General features: G+C 35.1%; 1 protein-coding gene across 2 annotated transcripts; it reads right to left on the bottom strand.

Moving 5' to 3' along the window:
- Positions 1–579: 579 nt before the first annotated feature.
- Positions 580–20,757, bottom strand: LOC149806782 (ERI1 exoribonuclease 3-like). Of its 2 annotated transcripts, XM_089957515.1 has the most exons (7): positions 20,418–20,753; positions 13,547–13,663; positions 12,219–12,278; positions 7,011–7,102; positions 3,225–3,297; positions 2,041–2,137; positions 580–978 (listed from the first exon to the last, which is right to left on the bottom strand). In XM_089957515.1, the coding sequence occupies exons 1-7, from the start codon at positions 20,664–20,666 to the stop codon at positions 896–898; spliced, it is 771 nt and encodes a 256-aa protein (XP_089813641.1). In that variant the 5' UTR covers positions 20,667–20,753; the 3' UTR covers positions 580–895. The 2 variants fall into 2 exon arrangements, with proteins under 2 accessions (XP_089813641.1, XP_089813649.1); XM_089957523.1 differs by lacking the exon at positions 2,041–2,137 and having other exon boundaries at positions 20,418–20,757.
- Between the last annotated feature and the right edge of the window lie 1,435 nt (positions 20,758–22,192).

Genomic DNA, 22,192 nt, shown 5'->3' with positions numbered 1-22,192 from the left:
ATAAAACTATAAAACAATTTTATTCATACCGGTTTTGGGAACAAAAACGAGCATAAAGTCTATATTAACCGCATTAGTCTATATTACTAGTTTTGATCTATGACAACGTATTGTCACTCGAAGACTTTGGGAGACTTTTTATCTTAAGCAGTCGAGTGGTACATAAATACGACAGTTTTACTTAGATCAGAAAGATGATTGAGGTCGTGTCAGCTCTGATGCCATCATGATAAAGCTAATGGATGAAGAAGCTGTCTCGATCAACAACATAAAAAGAACTACAAGATGAAAATTTAAATCAGAGAAGTATCCAAATGAGGAACACTCTCGTTAATGTGGCCATTAAAAATAACTTTAATCAAGAGTAAGAGATGTGAGGTAAAGAATTATAGCTACTACTGCCAAAAATTATACAATTTGAAGAATTTAAACAAATATTTATCAAATATAGGTAATTAGTAAGAAATAAACTTCAATAATAAATTCATAATTGGTAAATTGTTCAGTTTACCTGTTTATCTTTAAAACACCAATTTTTGTTTTAATTATCCAATAAAGATAATTTTTGAAAGAACTGTGTAGTATATTATCATTCCGTAAACTTTATTCAATATTTTGTACAAAATCATAAGAACTCTGTATTCAATTATTCATTGCTTACATCAGAGATCCTTTAATATCACAAAATAACTTCACTACATAATTTTCCATTGCAAGATTTTCAAACTAATTGATAATCCATTCAAATAATCACTAGCACTCCATTGGTATCCATGACAGTAATTATTTTGCATCCTGAACACATATATCACCGTTGAAAGGAACAGGCAAATCATTTGGACTGCACAGTAGCTAAATGTCTTTCACAGAAATGTCACAAAGTCTATGGTTTTGTTCAGGTGGCTGATCCAGTTATCTTGAAAACATAACCTCTGCGTAGCATAGCAGTCAAAATGTTTGCAATGTTCTTGCAGTCATCTGTAGATTAAAAAAACATTTGGGAAAGAATAAGAAATGGATAAATATTTTACTGTTATGTAATTCTGGAAATACAGATTTTAATGTATTTCAAAGGTATGCAAAAAGCTCGAGTCATGTCATTTTTAATAGAAATTGAATACTTATAACTAAATATGTAGTACTTTACAAAGATCTGCATAGATAAATCCAGAGATTTGGGGAGGGTCATTCAGGAGCAGAAGAAAACATGTCGGAGTTTCATCTCATTATGCCCCAATCCAAAAAAATTCAAAAATTAAATTTACTCATGCATTTCTTTCCCTGCTGCCCAAGAGCTGTGGTGTCGCAATGGTTAGCACGTTGTAGATTCAAATCCAGACAAGACCAGCTTTGACTGGCCAGTGTGGTGTATTTCTGGACACTTTATTTCTACTACTGCAGCATTTAATAGTTTTTAAAGTGTGCTGTTAAATGCCAATCAATCAATCAATCAGTCAAATGATAGACCCAAGCCACATCTCCAATCAATGGGTCCCTTAACAATGTGAGGTAACTATGTTACAATGATAATAATAACGTTGGGAGCCATTTCATGACCAGCACCATTTTGAAACTACCAGGTGCTGTTTAGAAATAGCACTGGGCAATTTTACAACCAAGTGATGGTCTTGAAATGGCAATGCCATGAAGACTATCAACATTCTTTTTAAAAATGGTAATAATTTCACAGTATGTCAGTAAAATGGAAATAAAGAATATAGTAAATATATCCACAGAAAGCCAATCTGAATTTAAACAAGCTTTACTTGTACATAGTGGATCTGTCTTTGTACTTATAAAAGTTTATGTTCTGTGGCTTTGGAATTCCTGGTTCTCTTACTCTTAGTAGCTTGTCAGATTTTTTTAAAAATACATTTCACACTAAGGAGAGTTATCGTTGGCATTGACATGATGCAAATGATGTTTTTCACTTTAAGAAATATGAAACATTGTGACCTTGTACCACTGCCAATCAGATTTCCCATTTAGGAAATTTCAATTGTAATCCAATTTCCCAGAAAGCCCAACTGGTGTAATTACCAATTCCACTGTGATGCCTGCCCTGATGGGGTATACTAAGTTGGGATAACATTTCCTGCATCCCTCTGGGAAACGTCCCAGTTAAGCTAGCAAAAGCCTGAAATAGAATACAGTATGCAATAAAAAAAATTTCTACAGAACAGAATTTGAAAATGAGAGATTTCCACTAGCAATGAATTATCTGAACTACTATTTTACTACACAGACAATAAAATTATTTTAGCTCGACTGGTCACAGTCCAAATTATCAAATTAACTCAAGCTTAAGGTTCCATCATATATGGGCTGTTCCAGTAAAGTATACTTGGGACCCAATTAGGACACTTTTAATGTGAGGTACCCACCCATGTATACAATTTAATTTTTTAAAATCATTTTAGTATGAACTCTTTGTCAACAAAGTACCCTGGCATATAATTTTTAAAAAATGCCTTCCCTGGGTACCATGTATGTTTAAATGGAACAGCCCTAATACATGTTTTATGGACTTTGCATCATTAAATTATGTGAAGGTTACGCCACAGTGTGGGAAACTATATTTCAAGCATCAAGTGGTAAAACAACTCATTCTTGACAAGAATTATACGCTCTCAAAAGCTCAAATATTGGTATAGGGTGGTGAAGGTGATGGGGAAAACAAATGAACCTGAATCAAACTGAATGTGTTGTTGTTGGCAAAGTTTACAAACTGGTAACAAAATCTGAACAGAGAAGAACAATTTTAGAAATTTAACTTTTTGAAGAAGAAAATTGTCAGTGGCAAATTTCTAAAAAGAAATGCCATTATAACTCCCAAACTGCAGTTAATCCTGTTAATCTGACTTTTTAGTCTGACTATTACAATGATATCATGCAATGACAGGAAAACAACTTAATTTTGGTCATTTAAAAATATTCTTCCCTAGTCTGAAAGCTGGCTTAAGCTGATGATTATTTTTAACTGAATGAACTGAATTATGTTATGGAGACTTAGTTGTACTGGTTGTTGCACTGGTGGACCAGTTCTGGTCCCAGTAGACTGGCTCTGAAAGGTTTCTTTAATATGTGGAGAGAATACATACAAATACCATTTTTTCAATTTAAACAATATAATTTTTTAATTTCAAATAAAATATACATCTGCTCTAGATGGCTTTAAAATGGTATGTTTGTCTTACTGTCGGCAGAATCAGATGTATGCTTACCTGTTTAATATTGATCCACTTCTTAAAGTAGCCTGTGACAGGTAGACGCAAGTAATCACACTGGCTTGGTAACCTGAGAAAAAGTTTTTGTAAGTATAAATTCTTGAAATTCTCACAATAAACCAGTCATTTTTAATCACTACCCTGGCACTCATCATTAGTTTATGTGCAACACCTTGCATACCAAATCTCTAACTTTGCTAAAATATAGAGCTCAAACTGATGAACGTGGAAGTTTGCTGTAATATGTAATATAAGCAAACAACAGAGGGTAACATGAGTTCCAGAAAAGAAAAGCCAAGAATCCAAGATAAATCCACTCACTGTACACTTCATAAGTTATGTTATATACAATTTTAAGCAAGATATCTTTTAAAGATTTTAAGAGATATGTAATTGATGTTTTTTTAGTTTGCTGATATGCTCTCTCTCTCTCTCTCTCTCTCTCTCTTTCAATCTCACCAATCTCTCTTTCAATCTCACCAACTAAGTGAAGTAGACAATTTAATTTTCTGTTGAAGAAGTTCGGGTATGCATTGTTGACAGAATTTCTGGAACACGGAATTTGTTGAATAAAATACAAAATAAAAGACCTTATTTTACCCAAATTTTTCTCATTGAAATGCAAGCATGCAAATGTCTTTTCATTTTTTTTGCTTGCATTTCAATCAGAAATCTGTAATATTTACCCTCTCTGATAATTTGGGATACTTCATATAATCCAGAAATATTTGATTTAATGTTTTAAAAAAAGGGGGAAAAAGTGGAGAAGAAGAAACAACAAATATTCACATAACTATGTGATAACATTAGAATGACGATGAGATTATACAATGGCTATGATATTTATATCATATTTCTAAACTTAGTCGGATAGTATTGTCAAATTACAAATGTAATGCAAATTTTAAAATGGCACACAACTGCTTCTTTCTACATCAGTTAATTTTTAATGGTGTTTTGGTAAACATAGCTAATGTAATATTTTCTTATGCTGTTGCATGAAACATTTATGTACTTCAAACAGCCTGTCATGTTTTAGTTATCAATATTGAATGTTTGCAAGGTCTGGAATTTCTTTGGAACCAGGATATATTTCTCAAAAAAAAAAAATTAATTAATTGGGAAATTAATGGATATCCCTTGAAATACATAGCTTACTGATTGCTTGTCATTCAGTCAGTTACCTAAAGAAACCAGCTTTGTTCCTTTTGAATTCATAAGAGCTTTCGTTATCAAGGAAAGAACTGGGGTCTTGATACCTCCTGAAGAGTGAGGCAGAGTTTGTTGAATCAACTGTTACTCCATCATTAAGTAACTTCTTATACAATGGGACTGATTTAGTTGATGAACTGTTACTCCAATGTAGAAGATTCCCTTCTTATAACCATTTGGAGAGGAAATGCAGAGTGCATTGCATTATAATGGTATTATTTCAAAACATTTTATAATAATACTGATAAAGCAATGCAGTCAATATTCCTTCCATTCAACGATTGATTGATTGATTGATTGATTCAATTTTTAATGGCACATCAGCACTGCAAGGCTATTCAGCGCCAAACAAAATGTTATATGTATAATCTTTTAAAAATTATAAAAGTCTCATATCAACTAGCAATATAAAAACAAATAGTTGAAATTAAGACGGTTGTATGGTAACGATGCAAAATAAAGCTTCCCGATCAACGGGGGATGTAAATGTTGTATGTTAATGAAAAATGATGAAAAGGTATTAAAAAGGGACAGCATATATAATGCATAAAACTGCACAAGGTGATAGCATACAAGTTAGAGCTTAGAGTAAAGATTCACTGCTTTCAGGAACTCTATAATACGAGTGATGTTTATAGTATCAAAAAGTTCCTTCATGTCATGCACAGTGTAATACTGATCGCATGTAGGTTGCAGGTCAAAACACTCTATCATAAAGTGCTTGACAGTGAATAGTTCATTGCAAGAAACGCACTCTGGTGGGTCTTCACTTTTTAGTATGTGGGAGTGGGTGATATAAGTATGACCAATTCAGATTCTTGCAATGACTACCTCCTCCCTACGCATGGTTCTGTAGGAAGGAGTCCATTCTCCTAGAGCTGGCTTGATTGCATGAAGTTTGGTATTCAATGCATCATTCCATGATGCCTGCCACTTCTGACGTAAGGACTTTCTAACACTAGGTTTAAAATCAGTGTACGGTATTTTAAAATCAGATGGCTCTTGAGTAAGGGCCATTTTAGCAGCACGATCCGCTTTTTCATTACCTTTAATACCAATATGGCTAGATAACCAATAGTATGTTATATTGTGGAAGACACTCGTCTCTGTATTTTTGACGAGTATATTTTTCAATAATGGATTCTCAAGTTTTCTATTGTGTAGTGACTGAAGTACTGATAGTGAGTCAGAGAAGATGATGCTGTTTAAAATACATTTGTTTTCTATATGTTGCAGAGCATGGTCTATAGCTCTGATTTCGGCTGAAAAAATTGACGTTCCATCTGGTAAGCGAACTTGCGTTGTGTGATTTCCACAAACGAAGGCTGCAGCAGCTTTTTCCTCATCCTTTGATCCATCGGTATAAGTTCTTGTGTAGTTTTTAAATTCGGTGAAAAGTTCTTGATAACAGTTGTGGAAGACAGAAGGGTTTGTCTCAGATTTTTATCCATTGTGTAGCGTAAAAAGTACTTTTGGTTGTTTAAGTAGCCAGAGTGGTGTTTCGGAGATGGACGTTTTCTGAATTTTAGAAAGATCAATTTTTGTAATGTCAAGGCTGGATGATATTCTAATGCCAAAGGAAGGTATGGCGTTTGGTTTATTTTTGTATAAGGTTTTGTATTTGGGTTGAAAAACAGCCAAAAAGGCAGGATTCAGAGGGTTTGATTTTAATTTGAGAGCATACTGTGCGGAAAGCATTTCTCTACGATGCAATAACGGTGGTTCATTCGCTTCAGCCAGCAGGCTTTCACACGGAGATGTTTTAAATGCTCCCAGAGCCAGTCTTATTCCCTGATGATGTATTGGATCAAGCTTCCTTCCATTCAAAATGTAAAAAGAAGAACCGTGAACATTTCATAAGTCACTTTTACTACCCTAGTAATAGAGGTCAAGTTTAAATCAGTCATTCCCTGGAAGGAAATAATTATGCTCTGTAGATCAGAAAACAGTAATAAATTTATTTCAATCAAACTGGAGAATATGTAGTGAACATTTTTTAAAAACTTCTTGTCTTTGTTTTTACATATTATTTCAGAGTCAATTTAATGAATATTTCAAAGTGATTATATGTCAGCTGAAGCAGTTAAAATGTGACTTACCATATTCGCCAGCTTATAAGTTGAGTCCAACTGCAAACAACATAGACCCTGATCTGCTGCCACATAATGAGCTAGAAGATTAAGTCTATGTTGTTTATTCTACTGATTACTTCTAAAGAAATGCATAGACCCAAATTTGCAAGTGCATTATGCAACAGCAGAGCTGGGTCTGTGCAGCTTTGACATTACTTATGAGTGAGCATATACAGTAGTTGTTTAATTGGTCTGAAAATGCAACTGTTTCTTTGACGGTTATTATCTAACATGTTTAGCATATTATTGCCGACACAGGTCATGTACTCAATTCGGTTGGATGCATTGATAGTTCAGCACAAGTCAAACTGTTCTTAATTTTTGGGATTTATTTGATGATTACAATAATAATCATATTGATGGTGGTATTGGCAATATCAATATTTAGCATTGGTTTACAGGATTTTTTTAAAAAGAAGTTTTATTTTATTTAAATTACATTTTCTTGAGATCCCAGTCTCCACAGGTCACAAAAGCAAAAGATGCATCCGGTTTCAACAGTCCTTCATCCTGCATCCACTTGTCAAACATCTACAAAAGAAAAATACATCGTGTACATCCTTCATCCTGCAACCACTTTAAAAAAATCTACAAAAGTCAAATACATGGAGGATATCTAAGTTTTTCATTTTTTTAGATATATGTAAATATTTCACAAGTGAAGTGGAAACATTGTGTTTGTCACTAGTGGTGAAGTCACATGTGAAAACAAAATGTTGCCACTTCACCAGGTAAAATAATTCCAAATATCTTTTATTTTATCTTTTTCAAGGCAAAAGCTGTCAATATGGTCTGTTCCAACACAATTAACAACTGCATTACTATACAGATAAAAAGAAGTTCCTAAATTTTACAATAAGATTGGGACAGTAATGTTTTACAAACATAACTTCATTTTTAATGGATAACCCTTTGCCATCCTTGAGATCAACAAGATTTTTAAGGCAGTCCAAAAGTCCATAAGATTTGCATAATCACTATTTAGCTTTTTCACATCCACCCGATGTACCTCAGTTATGAATTTAGTTTCAAAACATATACCAAATGAGTTGAAGCTACAAGTCCCTTACCAATCCAACCCTCAATCCCAGAATTTTCATATTCTGTCTTTTAGTATGCCTGATGCTCCTTCCTGCATTTTATAAGAGGTGTCTTTTAGTATTCCTGATACAACTTCCAATACGCTGTAATATTTTGTCTTTTAGTATGCCTGATGCCTGAAGATTATGATATTTTTATTTTTTTGTGAATCCTGTTCTGGCGACAAGTTGACATGTTATAGCACAGGGATCGTCCTGGGCTTCGCCAATGTCGCAAATTGCGATTTTTTTCCTTATTGGCGACAAAAATATCCCATCTGGCGATTTTTTTGGCGACATACTTTTAGGTTATTTAATTTGTACATACAATCATGGATTTGGACTGGATAAATTAAAAGGCAGAACGAAAGGAAGCCACAAACTTGACTAAGCAATGCATTGGTATCAATCTGTTACACAAACAATCCTTTGTTCTTATTGACAACCCCATCTTTACAGTGCATTGTTACATCATAATCTGCTTATGCTGACATCTGGGCTGAGTACTGTATGCTGCGATACAGTCAATCATGCTACCGCACTATACCTACAACTGACCGACTTCTGAAGACGCGAATAGAATAGATACAATTAATTGTATGCCTAATCCTTCTGTTTTTTTTATACATATACCAATACAATAGTTTTGCTGAACCTTCATAGAAAACTGATAAGCTTTGAAGTACCGACAACTGTGTATAAATACAAAGCAAATGGAAACAATCTAAATCACAATTACATCTGTTGCCAGTGCAGCATTTTACTCATTGATCTTTTCCTTTTGCCATCAGTCCTGTGTTACGGCTGCAGAGACTTAAACTCCGCAACAAGAAATAGCAAAAAAAAAAAAAAACAGTTTTGCATAATTAATAATAATTATTTATTTCTCAAAATACAGGAGTGAAAGAATCCATAAGTTGGGTGTGAATTTATGCTTATATATACGGTCCAATATTGCCAGGTGTTGACTCGTGTAAGTTTCATTCGTGGGAATGGAGATCCTATTTTTCTTGTCGAGAAAATTTCTACAGCATTCAGTGATCATTCTTGGGATTTAGGAAGCAATTCGCTACAAGCTTTGTGAAGCTAGCCATGGTGGGGGGGGGCTGCTGAGAGACTACTGGTGTCACCTGTCAGCACTGTACACTGTGAACGTGGATTCAGTAAGATGAACTTCATGAAAATTGACATCAGAAATAAGCTCTGCATCTCATCTCTCGAGAATTTAATGAGAATCAGCATGTACAGATGTGAAAAATTAGACTTTGAAACTGCATTCAACAAGTGGGCAGCCCTAAAATAGCGACGGATCTTCATGTAACACTTTGTAACATTTTGTTAATGCTTCTTGTAATTAAAGTATTAACTAATCTATCTTTTGTAATTTTCATTGCCTGTTACATTAATAGACTAAATTAACACTTGGAAAAATGTACACTACTTTTTTTGGCGACACCTTTTGAAAATTGGTGACAAAATATTGAGGTTGGCGATTTTTTTGGCGACAGCTTTTTAAAAGCCAGGACCATCCCTGTAGCAGATAATAAAATATGTATGGGACAACTTGCAAAATTAGAAACATGGATTAAGATGCATTACTGTTCTAAGGTAAACATTTCCATCTTTTAAATAATGTATTTATTTGTATGATTCTAAAAGACAAAAATTAAAAGGTTTTTCTGGGTTACAAGCTCAAGAAGGTCATGGAGTGGGTCTTCATGTTGACATTTTAGAAATCACATTTTCATATGCAGTTATAGTAGAAATATGGGATATTTGTGAACATTTTATGAATATAACTTTCGGTAATTAAAGAATGATCATCTTTCTTGATGCAAATTGAATTTTCAACCAAAAACAGCATGTGATCCAATGATTACAGAATTGACGTATTGTTGCACAGAATTACCCAACGTTCACAATTACCAGACACGGTGGTATATGTATGTATACACGTTTTAACACATTAACCCCTGGCAACGAGTTAAGGTGGAAGGAGGTAGTAGCCTACTGCCAAGCTCTGTAGCGTCATGGTCATGCACGCATCACTAAAGTGGGTGGTATTGTAGAAAGATAGATGTAGTTCTACAATGATACCAAATAATTTGGAATTTCTAGTTGCACTACAAAATACAGAGGGGAAAACCTTATTTTTGGACCCGATTTTTTTCTACCCAAAATTTGCCCGTGGTCGGAATCCGATTTTGTGTCTGGATTTTAGACTTTTTGGTCTCCTATCTAAGGTAGACCAGTATGAACTGCAGACAGACAGATGAACCTTTGCAAAAAGTAGGATAAGATGGGCATTTGGAATAAAGAGTGGTCTCGATATGAAAATAATGGCTATGTTAGTACCAAAAAAAAAGGAAAAAAAAGAACTCCAACCTTTACCTTCTGCTCATGTGCGAGCCAAATAGCCAATGAAAAACTATGTTTCTGACACAACTAGGCAGTATGTTATTGGAAGATCACCTGGAAGTTGGTGTTTAAGGATGTATTCAAAAATAGCTTTAAAAATGTGTTTCCTACTCGAATTTCAGGCAAAAATGACACAATCCTGCAGGGGTTAATGTGTTAAATGGAAAGCATCGTAGTATTTTATTTTCGATGATCAGTTGAACTCAGTATGCCTTTTGTGCCAATATTGGCGTATTGGTGTCGGAAACCTTAGATGCGCAGGACAGCCCGACAGCAGTGTCTATGTATATATATATATATATATATATATATATATATATATATATATATATATATATACCTACCTCTTCCTTGATAACATGCACACAATGGGGTCCAACAACATAGATCACACTGTAAGCGAGGTTGCAGTTACCAACCGACCTCCAAGAAAGTAAGTTATGATGGCAATCCCAGCTAGACATCGAGAAAACAGCTGGGGGGGGTACTGAGCAGTTTAATGACCAATTACTTGCTTTATAACCACGCTGAGAATAATTGTCAATAAAGCACTTCTTCTAACAAAGTTGTTAATTATTCTGTATAAATTACATTTATTTATAAGCTGCCCAACATCTTAAAGATCATTAACATTATTCCAACTGGTTTTAACAACCTTCCTGTGTACACAAAAACATTTGTGTGTTATGTCACTGCTTAGTGTTGTTGGTGATCAGTCTGGTTCCCTACCTGGTGTGTGATAACTAAGTGCAAAGCAGGGAGTCACAAGGCAGGAAACCAGATTAACTGTTGATACATCACCAAACAAGATTCAAAAACGAAAGCTACATTAATTTCATGAAATAATCATCTATGTCAAAACTCAATTTTTGTATTGTTCAAATACTAAAATACTGATGCCATCATTTCCTCGCAAGTTATAGTGAAACTTTTCATCCTTATGAAAATCTCTAACAAAGTGCTTTATTTTATGAAGTAGTCATTTCACTTGGTTGCTTTGCTATCTGTGATCACATTTATAATTGAGAAGGTTAATTTAAGGGAGATTAAATATATTATGTGCACAATAAAATTTTAAATATTTGATTGATCAATTGAAATTGTTCACCCAACATGCAACCTGCTAAACCTTAAGTATGTGGGATTTGCATGCCTTGTAACTTTTGTTTTATTCCACCCCTTTTATTTCATACAAAAGATGATATTAACATGATAATACAAAGGAGGTACAATGGGGGTAAGGATTTAATTCAGTGCAGCAATAGAACAAATACTTCCCAAGGTCAGATTTCAAAACACAGTTGTAACTTAATTAGATTCTAAGAGAAACACTCACAAACAACATTTTACGTTTAAATACAAGAGGACACGTTGCATTTATGATGATTACACTTAAACCAAACTAAAAGATAGAACTAGAACCCAAATTTCACTTGGTAATAAATTTATTTAATTGGCCTTTATTTACTAAACTACAGCCTCCACAAGACATGACATTTTCACTGATCAAAATTTTATTGACTCGTTATTTATTTGGTGTACTAAGAATGTCTTTTGGAAAGAAAATGTAACAAAAATAAATGACTTCTTATTTAAAGCTGATAATTTTATACTGTTAATTAAAATGTCCAGGTCCTATCTGCTGTTTACGATGATAAAACAAGCAAAACAAAATTTAAGTTTCTTCAAGTTCAACAAATCGGGATAAAGTTTTGGTATTTTTTCGTTTAAAAAAATGGGATCCATACCTGACCCTGCATTATAAATGGGTTCGCAAGCTATCAAGGAAGTGATATATATATATATATATATATATGGAGAGAGTTGTTGTTGTTGTTATAGGGTTTAACACCATTTTTCAGCACAAGATAGGGTATAAATGGTGGCCAGTGTAAATGGTGGAGGAATAACCTGTAAAGAACCACTGATCCACGACCCACGAGAAGCTACCAGCAAGCTTTCTCACCTACCCACATTGGCTGAGCCCGAGACTCGAACCCATACAGACAGAGGTGAAACGGCAGTGATCCATAACAGTGAGTGCTTTAGACCACTCAGCCACTCAGGGCCCCCAAAAAGAAAGAGAGAGAGATTAAAAGGAAAGATGATAAGAAAAGTGACTTTTACTCTTGTAACTGCATGTAACTTACCTTCAATACTTCAGTGATGTGTGGTCTTCCATCAACCATATCCTGCACAATACCTGTCAGCTAAAATATATATTTAATAATCAAGAATTATTTTCTATATACATAGTTTTGCTGGTTTGAACTTGTATACCAATTCTGCCCAAGTCCATCAGCAACTGATGATGGTGGGATATTTTAAAATTATTTTACTCAGAGCTTTTGACCTGTACAGCCAACTCTTGACATCATAAATTTTTGTATGGTTCTGTACTGAAGTATCATGTTTGAGATCTCTGGAAGAAACTACTGTCCCAAGATAGATGAAATGTACAAATACATCAGGGTAGAAAATTACTCCAAAAGTTGGGATGCCCACCAGACAACCATAATGCGAAAAAAATGTCCAACCAAAAAAATGTATAATTCCAATTTAATTACTTGTACCAATTAAGATTTCACAACCGAGTTTTGGCAAATTAAAAGGAGAAGTGTCAAAATTGCAATACTTTATTTGTTTTGATTTTGGCACAGATACATTTTTTTTAACCATTTGTATCAAAGCTGGTTATCAGGGTGGGCTTTTGATGTAGACATTAGGTTGCCCAACCTTAATTTTAAGTGGCCTCAAGTTACTGGGCAATGGATTTTTCTACCTCAGTATCTTTAAGTACATGATATGTTAAATTCTCAAGTTCCAATTGGCTTACTACAGGGATTTACGTTAGTACAGCATGCATTTCCCCAAGACTATGGAATACTGTACTTGACTGTAGATGCTTCCCGATAAGGTCACTAGCAGATGATATTCTGCCCATTTTACCGAGATGATGGGCAACCTAGCAATTTATATATGCAACCACCAAAATGGACCATTTTTAACAAGGCACACTGAAGCAAAATCAATTTATAAATTACAAATATAGATTCAAACAGAAACCTGATTTGAATTCTGTTTATGCATGTATTTTTTGTAAAAGTATCTCAAGATTCAATACATTTATTTCAACTTCCAAACACTATATAAACTCAATGGTAAATCTGCCAGTAAATATGGCTGCTGCTGATGTCCCTTAGGAACTATCTTCAGGAATTACACCTCTTCCAGTTGGCACCACTGCCATCTGCTAATGTGACATCTGATGACATCATTGTGATTTACTATCAGATGTATAAATTTTTTTTATTTCTCCTTTGTTAACTGTCTTCCTTCAGTGCTGTCTGGTTTAGTATAAGAGAAAATTATGTCAACTTTTATAAACACTTCATTACTTCTATGAAAAGTGATGTAAACTTTCATAAATGCTTCTACTTTGGCAAAATGATGTCAATTTTTATAAACATGCCATTACCTCAATGCAGAATGGTGTCAACTTGTTGTGTACATCTGGCTCTACATAATGGTGGAAAATGGATTCAGTCTCCAAAGTTTTGGAATTAACCTTCAAAACTGGAAATTCTATGATTTCCTGAAATGAAAAAAAAAAATATAACTATGACAACATAAGCATATTCTGTCAGATCTAATTAAAACTGAAACATCAAAAAATATTCCATTCCATTATTTATCACCAATCAAAAAGAGCAATGTATGTTTGTGTTATCTGCATTAAGAACACAACTTTATTGCTAAATATAACAAAAATACATTTGCAAAATACAATTAAAAACCATTACGTAAAGTGTTCTCATTCTTATTTTTTAAAATACTGATAATATCCATTCTTTCCTTTGAATTACTTTATTACATTCTAAATAAATGGCTATTACCATGGCCCATTCTATGATGTGCAATTTTGATACATATATTCACAGTACAGTAACTGCACGTATTATTTACAAATCCTTCCACTGTTCACCGTAATAACTTTTCATATTTGGGCAATTCATTCCATGTTTCTGGGCCCTGGTATGCATAAGAACGCTGTCCATATGACTTTGTTTTCATAGTGGGAATAATCAGTATACAATTATCAGAAGAGGAGCGTAAGTATCTTGGTGTCTACACATGGGTGAGGTCGGATAGGTATGTTGGACTAGAATCTGTCAGTGAAACAGCACAGAAAACAAATTTTGTGTTTGATTCTGGATCGAATGGATAGCCAGTGTAGGGTACAGAGCAGCGGGAGGTGTGCTCTGATCATGGTACTCTAAGTATGACCTGAGTAGCTGTGTTTTGAACTTTTTGAAGTTTCTGGAGTAGATATTGAGATGAACCAAACAGAATTGAGTTACAATAGTCCAGTCTTGAAAGTACTAATGAACACACAAGTGTTTTAGTGGCATCAACTGAAAGATATTTGTGAATTGAGCTGATGCGTCTCAGCTCAAGATATGCAGCCTTGCATATGTTCATGACATGTTGGTGCAATGTGAGAGTACTGTCCAGAGTAACACCTAGGTTTCATACTGATTGTGTGAATTGAATGTTGGCATTGCTGATATTTATTGTTTGAGGTAAAGGATGTGAATGAGAAAGTCTTTGTGTTGTGATCAGAATGGCCTCAGTTTTATCATCATTCATCTGCAGCTTGTTACAAGTCATTCATGACTTCACATCAGAAATGCACCTCTCTACACCTTGGATGGTAGCATCAACTTCAATTGGGTGGCTAGATTTGTATATTTGGGTGTCATCAGCGTACAATTGGTGAGACACTGGATCATGATCTATGACACTCGAGAGCGGCTGACTGTATAGAATGAAGAGAACAGGTCCAAGAACAGACCCCTGTGGAACACCACAACATAGATCAACCGGGCTGGAGTGTATTCCATTTGCAGATACAATTTGTGTCTTGTTGACCAAGTAGGACTTGAACCACAGTAAGGCTGTATCATGAAGGCCAAATACATGCTGGAGACGGTGAAGTAATATATCATGGTCTATTGTGTCGAATGCTGCAGACAAATCAAGGAGGGTAAGGACTGTAATCTTTCAGCTATCCAACGCAGAGAGAATGTCATTAACTACTTTTAGAAGAGTAGTTTCAGTACTGTGGCAAGGGCGATATACAGATTGTACATTGCTAAAAAGACTATTTGAATTTAGATGAGATACAAGCTGGGATAGAACAACCGTTTCTAAGATTTTTTAAATGAATGGGAGATTAGAAACTGGGCGGTAGTTCTTTAAATCGTTATAGTCTAGTGCTGGTTTCTTCAGCAGAGGCTTTACAATGGCAGTTTTGAAAAATGATGGGAATTCCCCAGATGAGAGAGAGGTATTAATAACATCAGTTAGTGAAGGCAATACTGGATCTAAGCACTCAAGCAGCAGTGATGTTGGAATTGGATCAAGTTCACATGACTTTGGTGCACTCTTCATCACGATTGTACGTACGAAATCCATAGACAGGTTCAAATGCTGCTAATGGTTGCCACTCAAATTCTGTATCCCAACTGTATGGTGACGACGAATCAATTGAAATTGTGGTGTCAAGTTTATCTCTAATGGTTTGTACTTTGTCATGGAAGAAATTTGCAAACATGTCCGGAAGGTCGACTGGAGAGAAGGTAGTTGGAAGTGGTGTTGATTTGTTCCTTGACATTAGCTTGTTAGCAATCTTGAAGAGCTCTTTGCAGCTGGAACTTTCCATGATCTTAGTAGTGCAGTGGGCTGATTTCGCTGCATGGACTATATTTGTGACATTCTTCTTAGAGACTTCATAGATTTGCTTATGAATAGTGAGTCTGGTGGAAAGCCAGAGCCTCTAAGCTTTACATCAATCTCTTTTAGCAGTGCGAAGCTGGTTCTTAACACTGCTATACCATGGAGAACACTTTTGAATTGATACTCTGCACTTGGTAGCTGGGGCATGTTTGTCAAGTAATGAAAGCAGACAGTTATCGAGTTGTTCTGTGGTAAGAGGTAAGCAAGTTGTTAGGTTAGCTTGGATGTCGTGCATTAGTTTGGTTCTATTTATCATACGGAGGTTTCTCTTAGTAGCAGATAAAGGTGGAGGGTTAGGGACTGATACGTCAAGATGGCATATAATGCAGAGGTGATCTGATGCAAGTTCATGGGATACCAGGGAGGACCGTAGAATGTTATCATCAGGTCTATGAAGAATCCAGTCTAAAATGTGACCATGTTTATGGGTGGGTTGGTTAACTGACTGTTTGAGGTTGAAAACATTAATGGAATCTATGAGTTTTGATGTATTTGAGTTTCCGGGACAGTCAAAGTGAAAGTTGAAATCTCCAAGAATAATCAGGTTGCATGAGCAACACTCCTGGTACAGGCTAGATAAATGAATAAGATGCAATGGTACCTTATTGTTGGGCAGTTCACTCTAATACAGGCATGGGCAACACTCCAGGGTATAGGCTAGATAAATGAATAAAATGCAATGGTACCTTACTGCTGGACAGTTTACTCTAATACAGGCATGGGTAACACTCCAGGGTACAGGCTGGATAAATGAATAAGATCCAATGGTACCTTACTGTTGGGCAGTTCACTCTAATACAGGCATGGGTAACACTCCAGGGTACAGGCTGGATAAATGAATAAGATCCAATGGTACCTTAATGTTGGGCAGTTCACTCTAATACAGACATGGGCAACACTCCAGGGTACAGGCTGGATAAATGAATAAGATGCAATGGTACCTTACTGTTGGGCAGTTTACTCTAATACAGGCATGGGTAACACTCCAGGGTACAGGCTGGATAAATGAATAAGATCCAATGGTACCTTAATGTTGGGCAGTTCACTCTAATACAGACATGGGCAACACTCCAGGGTACAGGCTAGATAAATGAATAAGATGTAATGGTACCTTACTGTTGGGCAGTTCATTCTAATACAGGCATGGGTAACACTCCAGGGTACAGGCCGGATAAATGATTTTTAAAGCCATACCCTATCACATAAACTAATGGATAAAAAAAAACCATGGGCCAGATCCAGCCAGTGGGATGTATTTTGCCCATCCCTGCTCTAATACCATCAAATGGAATGGCCACAGATCCCACTATACAAGATCAATTCTTTCAAATTGCTTCCTAATAATGTTTCCAAGCTTACTATAATCCATTATAATGTGATTCAAATTAATATCCTTTCGTTGTGTGGTTTTTACATATAAAAATAACCCAAACTACATAGCCGTGCTTTGTATTGTCTTTTCACCTTAATGGCCATGATGGAAAGAAACTATACAAGCTGCAAATTACTGTATTGTATTAGACTTAGACACAAAAATTCACAACCAATGAGATAAATTATCTGCATTTACTTTTGCATCCAAATCTAAGCCCTCTGTTTAATGATTCAATTAACTGACTCTTTCTAAACACTCCATGTTAAACAGCAATATCACTCAGTTTGGACAACCACCAGCTGACAGTTGAACTACAATTCAAATTGCTGTTGCATATATTAAAACCATCTAACACTGAACTACCATAAGTTTATACAATTGTTCTCAGCTGGGATCAACATCAACACATATTGACTAATGTGACAGAATGAATTTGTCTACTGGTTTAATCTAGAAAACTCAAAAACAAAATAGTCTGAGCTACAGTTTCTTATAAACGTTTCTGGTATTTTCTATTACCAGAAAAACATACACTATATATATAATACAACATTGCATGTATCTGGGGTATATTTATGCATACACTAGTACACACAAATACACTTTTAATACCTATAATAAACTGTATAAACGAGATATTTGTGTTTTGGGTATCATGCTATGGTTGAAAAGGAAGACATTCTAAATACTGAAATCTGAAAAACAAACAGTTCTAAAAAGCAAAAAAAAAGGAATTAAAAAAATTAAGATATTTTATATCAATCAATAGTATAAACGAGTGTGTAAAAGACAAACACCAAACAATATACCAACAAGGCAGAGAAAATCCTACCAATCTAATGCAACTGGTCAACTTTTCTGATATCTTTGTACAATATATAATATGTAAAGAGCAATATCCTTCCATATTATGCATGTCAAAGGAATATATGGGTTTATTTGTGGTATATCTGGGTGTTTTGTACAACCCTATTTTTGCATAGTATACATTATACTGTGGGTTTAACAGTAACAAATCGTTTTCTGTATAAATTATATTACTATAATTATTTATAAAGTTTGTGGACACACTATACACAATTGGAATGAAAACGATCTCTTACCTTCTGATGTAGAACTGTTCACTAAATAAAATTATTAGGAGAGCAATACCAATTCCAATCAGCCATGTTTTAAGGCATTATAGATTGCACTTGACAGTACCAGATCATGTGTGTACAGATCCAGGTCCACACTTATGGACAGTCTCAAAATAACTCATTTAAATCAAAGTGAGTGAGTCAGTTGAGTCTTGCAGCACACCAACATGAAATTGGCTGTTTAGCACAACACACAGTTGAAAATGTTTTTTTAGTCATATCTCATTTTCACATAAGAATGGGGTTCTGTGGGTGGTCGAGTGGTCTAAAGTGCTTGCCTTTACCAATCACTGACATCTCACCTCTTCCCACATGGGTTCAAGTCTCAGGCAGAGCCAATGCGGGTATGTGAGAGATTTAGCCAGTAGCTTCCCTTGAGTTGGTGGTTCTTGCTGGAGTTTTCCCAGGTTCTTCCTCCACCAGTTACACTGGCTGCCATGTATTGCCTATCTTGCACTGAGCAATGGCATTAAACCCAAAACAACAACAACAAATAAGAATGGCAGTAAATAGATCAAGAAAAACAATTTAAAATACAACCTGAAGAAAAAAAAACATTTTAATAAACTGGCTTCTATAAATAAATTATCCATAGTCCGCACCATTAAACAGGTTTTCAACAGAAAAATAACTTCAGCATTTCATCTCATTCAAGAGCTGCTGTAACATTAATCTCAATCAGCCCCCAAAATATGTGTTGATAATGATGGACTACTTGTGGGTCTGATGTTACCCTATTCATAAAATCAAGGAATTGTTTGCAAACAGGTCTGTCTGCAACATATCAATGTACATTTTAGGCCATAACGGCATTTCTAATGACTCTTAAGCCATCATTGGTTGATATGTCCTGTTCGCAATATGTTAAATTAACACAACACTATGTCATGTGGACATTTTTTTAATTTCATGGCTAGATATAAGTGTTACCAAATTCCAGTAAGTGTCTAAACTATGCTGAACAAGATGTTTTAGTTGCTAATTTCAAGCAACATAAAACAATTAATATCCCTTTGATTTGATTGGCCCAGTCAGCTGGCTTAAGTGTTTCAAGTTGATTGACAAAGATTATGTTATGTGCAATCAGAAGCAAGTCCGTAAGGGATTAAAGAGATTAAATGATTACAGTTAGATCACTATGCTCAGTTATCTAAGCATAAAACAGGGTTAGTTTGACAAGAATGTTTAAAGTTTGTCAAGATATCTAAGCATAAATCATCTCCCAATTCTAAAACAGCAATATCTAAGCAGCCAAAATTTAAATCATGGATAGAAACTGAAATTTCAGTGGCTGTAATAATGTTCAATGGACATTATAAACTGACATGATTTTAAAATCTGCTACAATGGCAAGAATGACATTACCCATCATGCTGCATATAGCCAAACTTAATCTCCCTTTTACAGTTTTATATCATTTTACAAATCCAGTCAAAATAAAGGTCTCCGACTCAGAAATTTGCACAAAAGTTCTCATACAAAATGGACAAAAACTACTTGCATCGAGACCTAAGCTTTGGGTTCCCTTGGAACAACTAAGTGGAAAATGTTGTCCAATTAAAAAGTTGCCATTCTCATTGAAAATCCTACCTCTTTCGAAGTCAAAACTCCAGACCAAATTCATCAAATTTTTCTTCAACTGACTTTTCTGTTATGTCACGTGTGTTTGACCTGTGCAAGTTTTAAAACTTTTCTGAAATTCTCGAAGTATTTTGTGATTGTGGCTCAAGTTTCACTCCACTATAAAGAATGCACTTTCGATTTATTTTGGATTTTTTTCATACCTAGATTAGAATGGAAACGCCTTCGCGAATCGAACTTTTATTACGTTTTAGGTAAATCACTGCACATAGTTATGCTCGTAGATTTAGTATTTGACAATAAAAGAAGTGACAAACGTTAAAATGATCCGTTTCTGTCGGTGATCCTATATTGTTGCACCCACTGTACTTAGTGTATACAAATGTACAATGGTACATTATAATAAGTAAAGAGGGAAGTAAATTTTATGCTGTACAATGTTGGCACATTCAAACCTGTGGAATCATATTTTCTCTGTCATCACATGTTGCTTCGAAATCGAGCACAAGGAAATAATCAAACTGTTGTGGTTTAGGTGTAACAGATGAAGCCGGTGCTGATTTTGCCATCAGTAGAACGTTCCTCATTAACACACTATTTGATGAATAAACTGGCCGTATCTGATAGTGACAACAGTTTTTCAGTTTACGTAAACTGAGAACCCGACCAATACATCCTAGAAAAACTCTGCCAGCTGTAATCATCGGGTCAACTCTCAAAGCAAGCAAAGAAAATGTCTCGTACGTTAGCGCCTATGTCATATATGTCATAACATTTGGCAAGTGTAAAGTGTGTTTCCGGTTTGGAAGGGTCCGGTCCATTCGAAACCACCCCAAACCTTCGAAACGCTCCAAATCGCTCACTCAAAACCCTCTCGTTATGTATATAAGGAACTAACAAATTCTTTTTATTTATATAATTTACTGGAATTATCGGTAAAAGTGATATCCAACAAATTTACATAGAAGTGCATGCATAAACATAAACATAGAAAGAAACTTCATAACAAAAAAGAACAAAACTACCATTCAGCTATTACAAACAAACAAGTGAATGTTTTCTTTCTTACTGAATGTATCTGTAGAAGGGGTAAATATTCACAGAGAGAGAGAGATAGAGACTGAAGGGGGAGGGGTACGGCATATATGAAGGCACGTATGTAACCAAACTAGCTAGCAGCACAGGGGCTCGTATCGTTGCTTACAATTAACCTGTCATACATGTACTGCAGGTCAATTGTAAGCAACGATACAAGCCAATGTGGCTAGCATACGCAAGGACGTACACACACATACAGTCCTACAATGTAAGACAAACCACATGTTTTTGTTTTAGTGCTTTTTCGGGTGATGTGTCTTACGCTGTATCACACACACATACACACACATGAAAACCTACCAAGACTTCATTACAAAAGAGAAATAATGGGGTACATTATCTTAGAGGACGATGGGACTTCAGAAGGACATAGGCGTGTTGACAGGATTGTTTTTGGATGAAATAGATGTATAATTATTATAGGCAAACAGACATGTAGCAAACGAAAAAAAAAAAAAAAGACGAAGAGAAACAACTGCACAACTAATCGTGAATGGGGCCACTTAAGTGACAGTGAGAATTAGCATTACAAGACCGCCCTGGGCCACTAATGCAACAACATTTGTAATATCACCCTGGGCCAATATATCGACAAGACAAAAGGTTGAGTTTTGTATCAGGACAATATGAATGGAACAGGTGAGGTGACTTCATGGTACTGGAGATTGGTAACAAGGTAGCGAAGGGATGACCTCAGTTTGGCGGAACACTTTCAACAATGTTGCAAGTAGCTGACCTGAATACGCGCTACCCTAGGGAGAGATAAATATAGTAGAGACATAGACATAACATATAGACATAGATTGATGAATAGAAACATATACATATATAACACATAGACATAGATTGATGAATATCCATCTATCACGCGAAGAACTATACAACCGAATAATAAAAATTAGACAAGAAAGCAAATCTTTTCGAGGCATGAGTGGTCCTTATAAAGGGCCTTTGGGTTTCTTCTATTTTCATACAAACTCAAAATATACTATCCACACAGAGGGAAGAGGAAAACAAAACAAGCCCCAAATGTACTAGCCGCAATATTTACTATTTAAAAAAAACAAAACAATATCTACACTTATGTTACTTGTTTAGGCTCAAATAAACAGTAACACTAGAAAGAGTGGAA

The sequence above is a fragment of the Sinohyriopsis cumingii genome, chromosome 1 (assembly GCF_028554795.1).
Source record: "Sinohyriopsis cumingii isolate HCF-2022 chromosome 1, ASM2855479v2, whole genome shotgun sequence".
In the NCBI taxonomy this organism is placed as follows: Eukaryota; Metazoa; Mollusca; class Bivalvia; order Unionida; family Unionidae; genus Sinohyriopsis; species Sinohyriopsis cumingii.
This window is presented reverse-complemented; position numbering and strand designations above follow the sequence as displayed.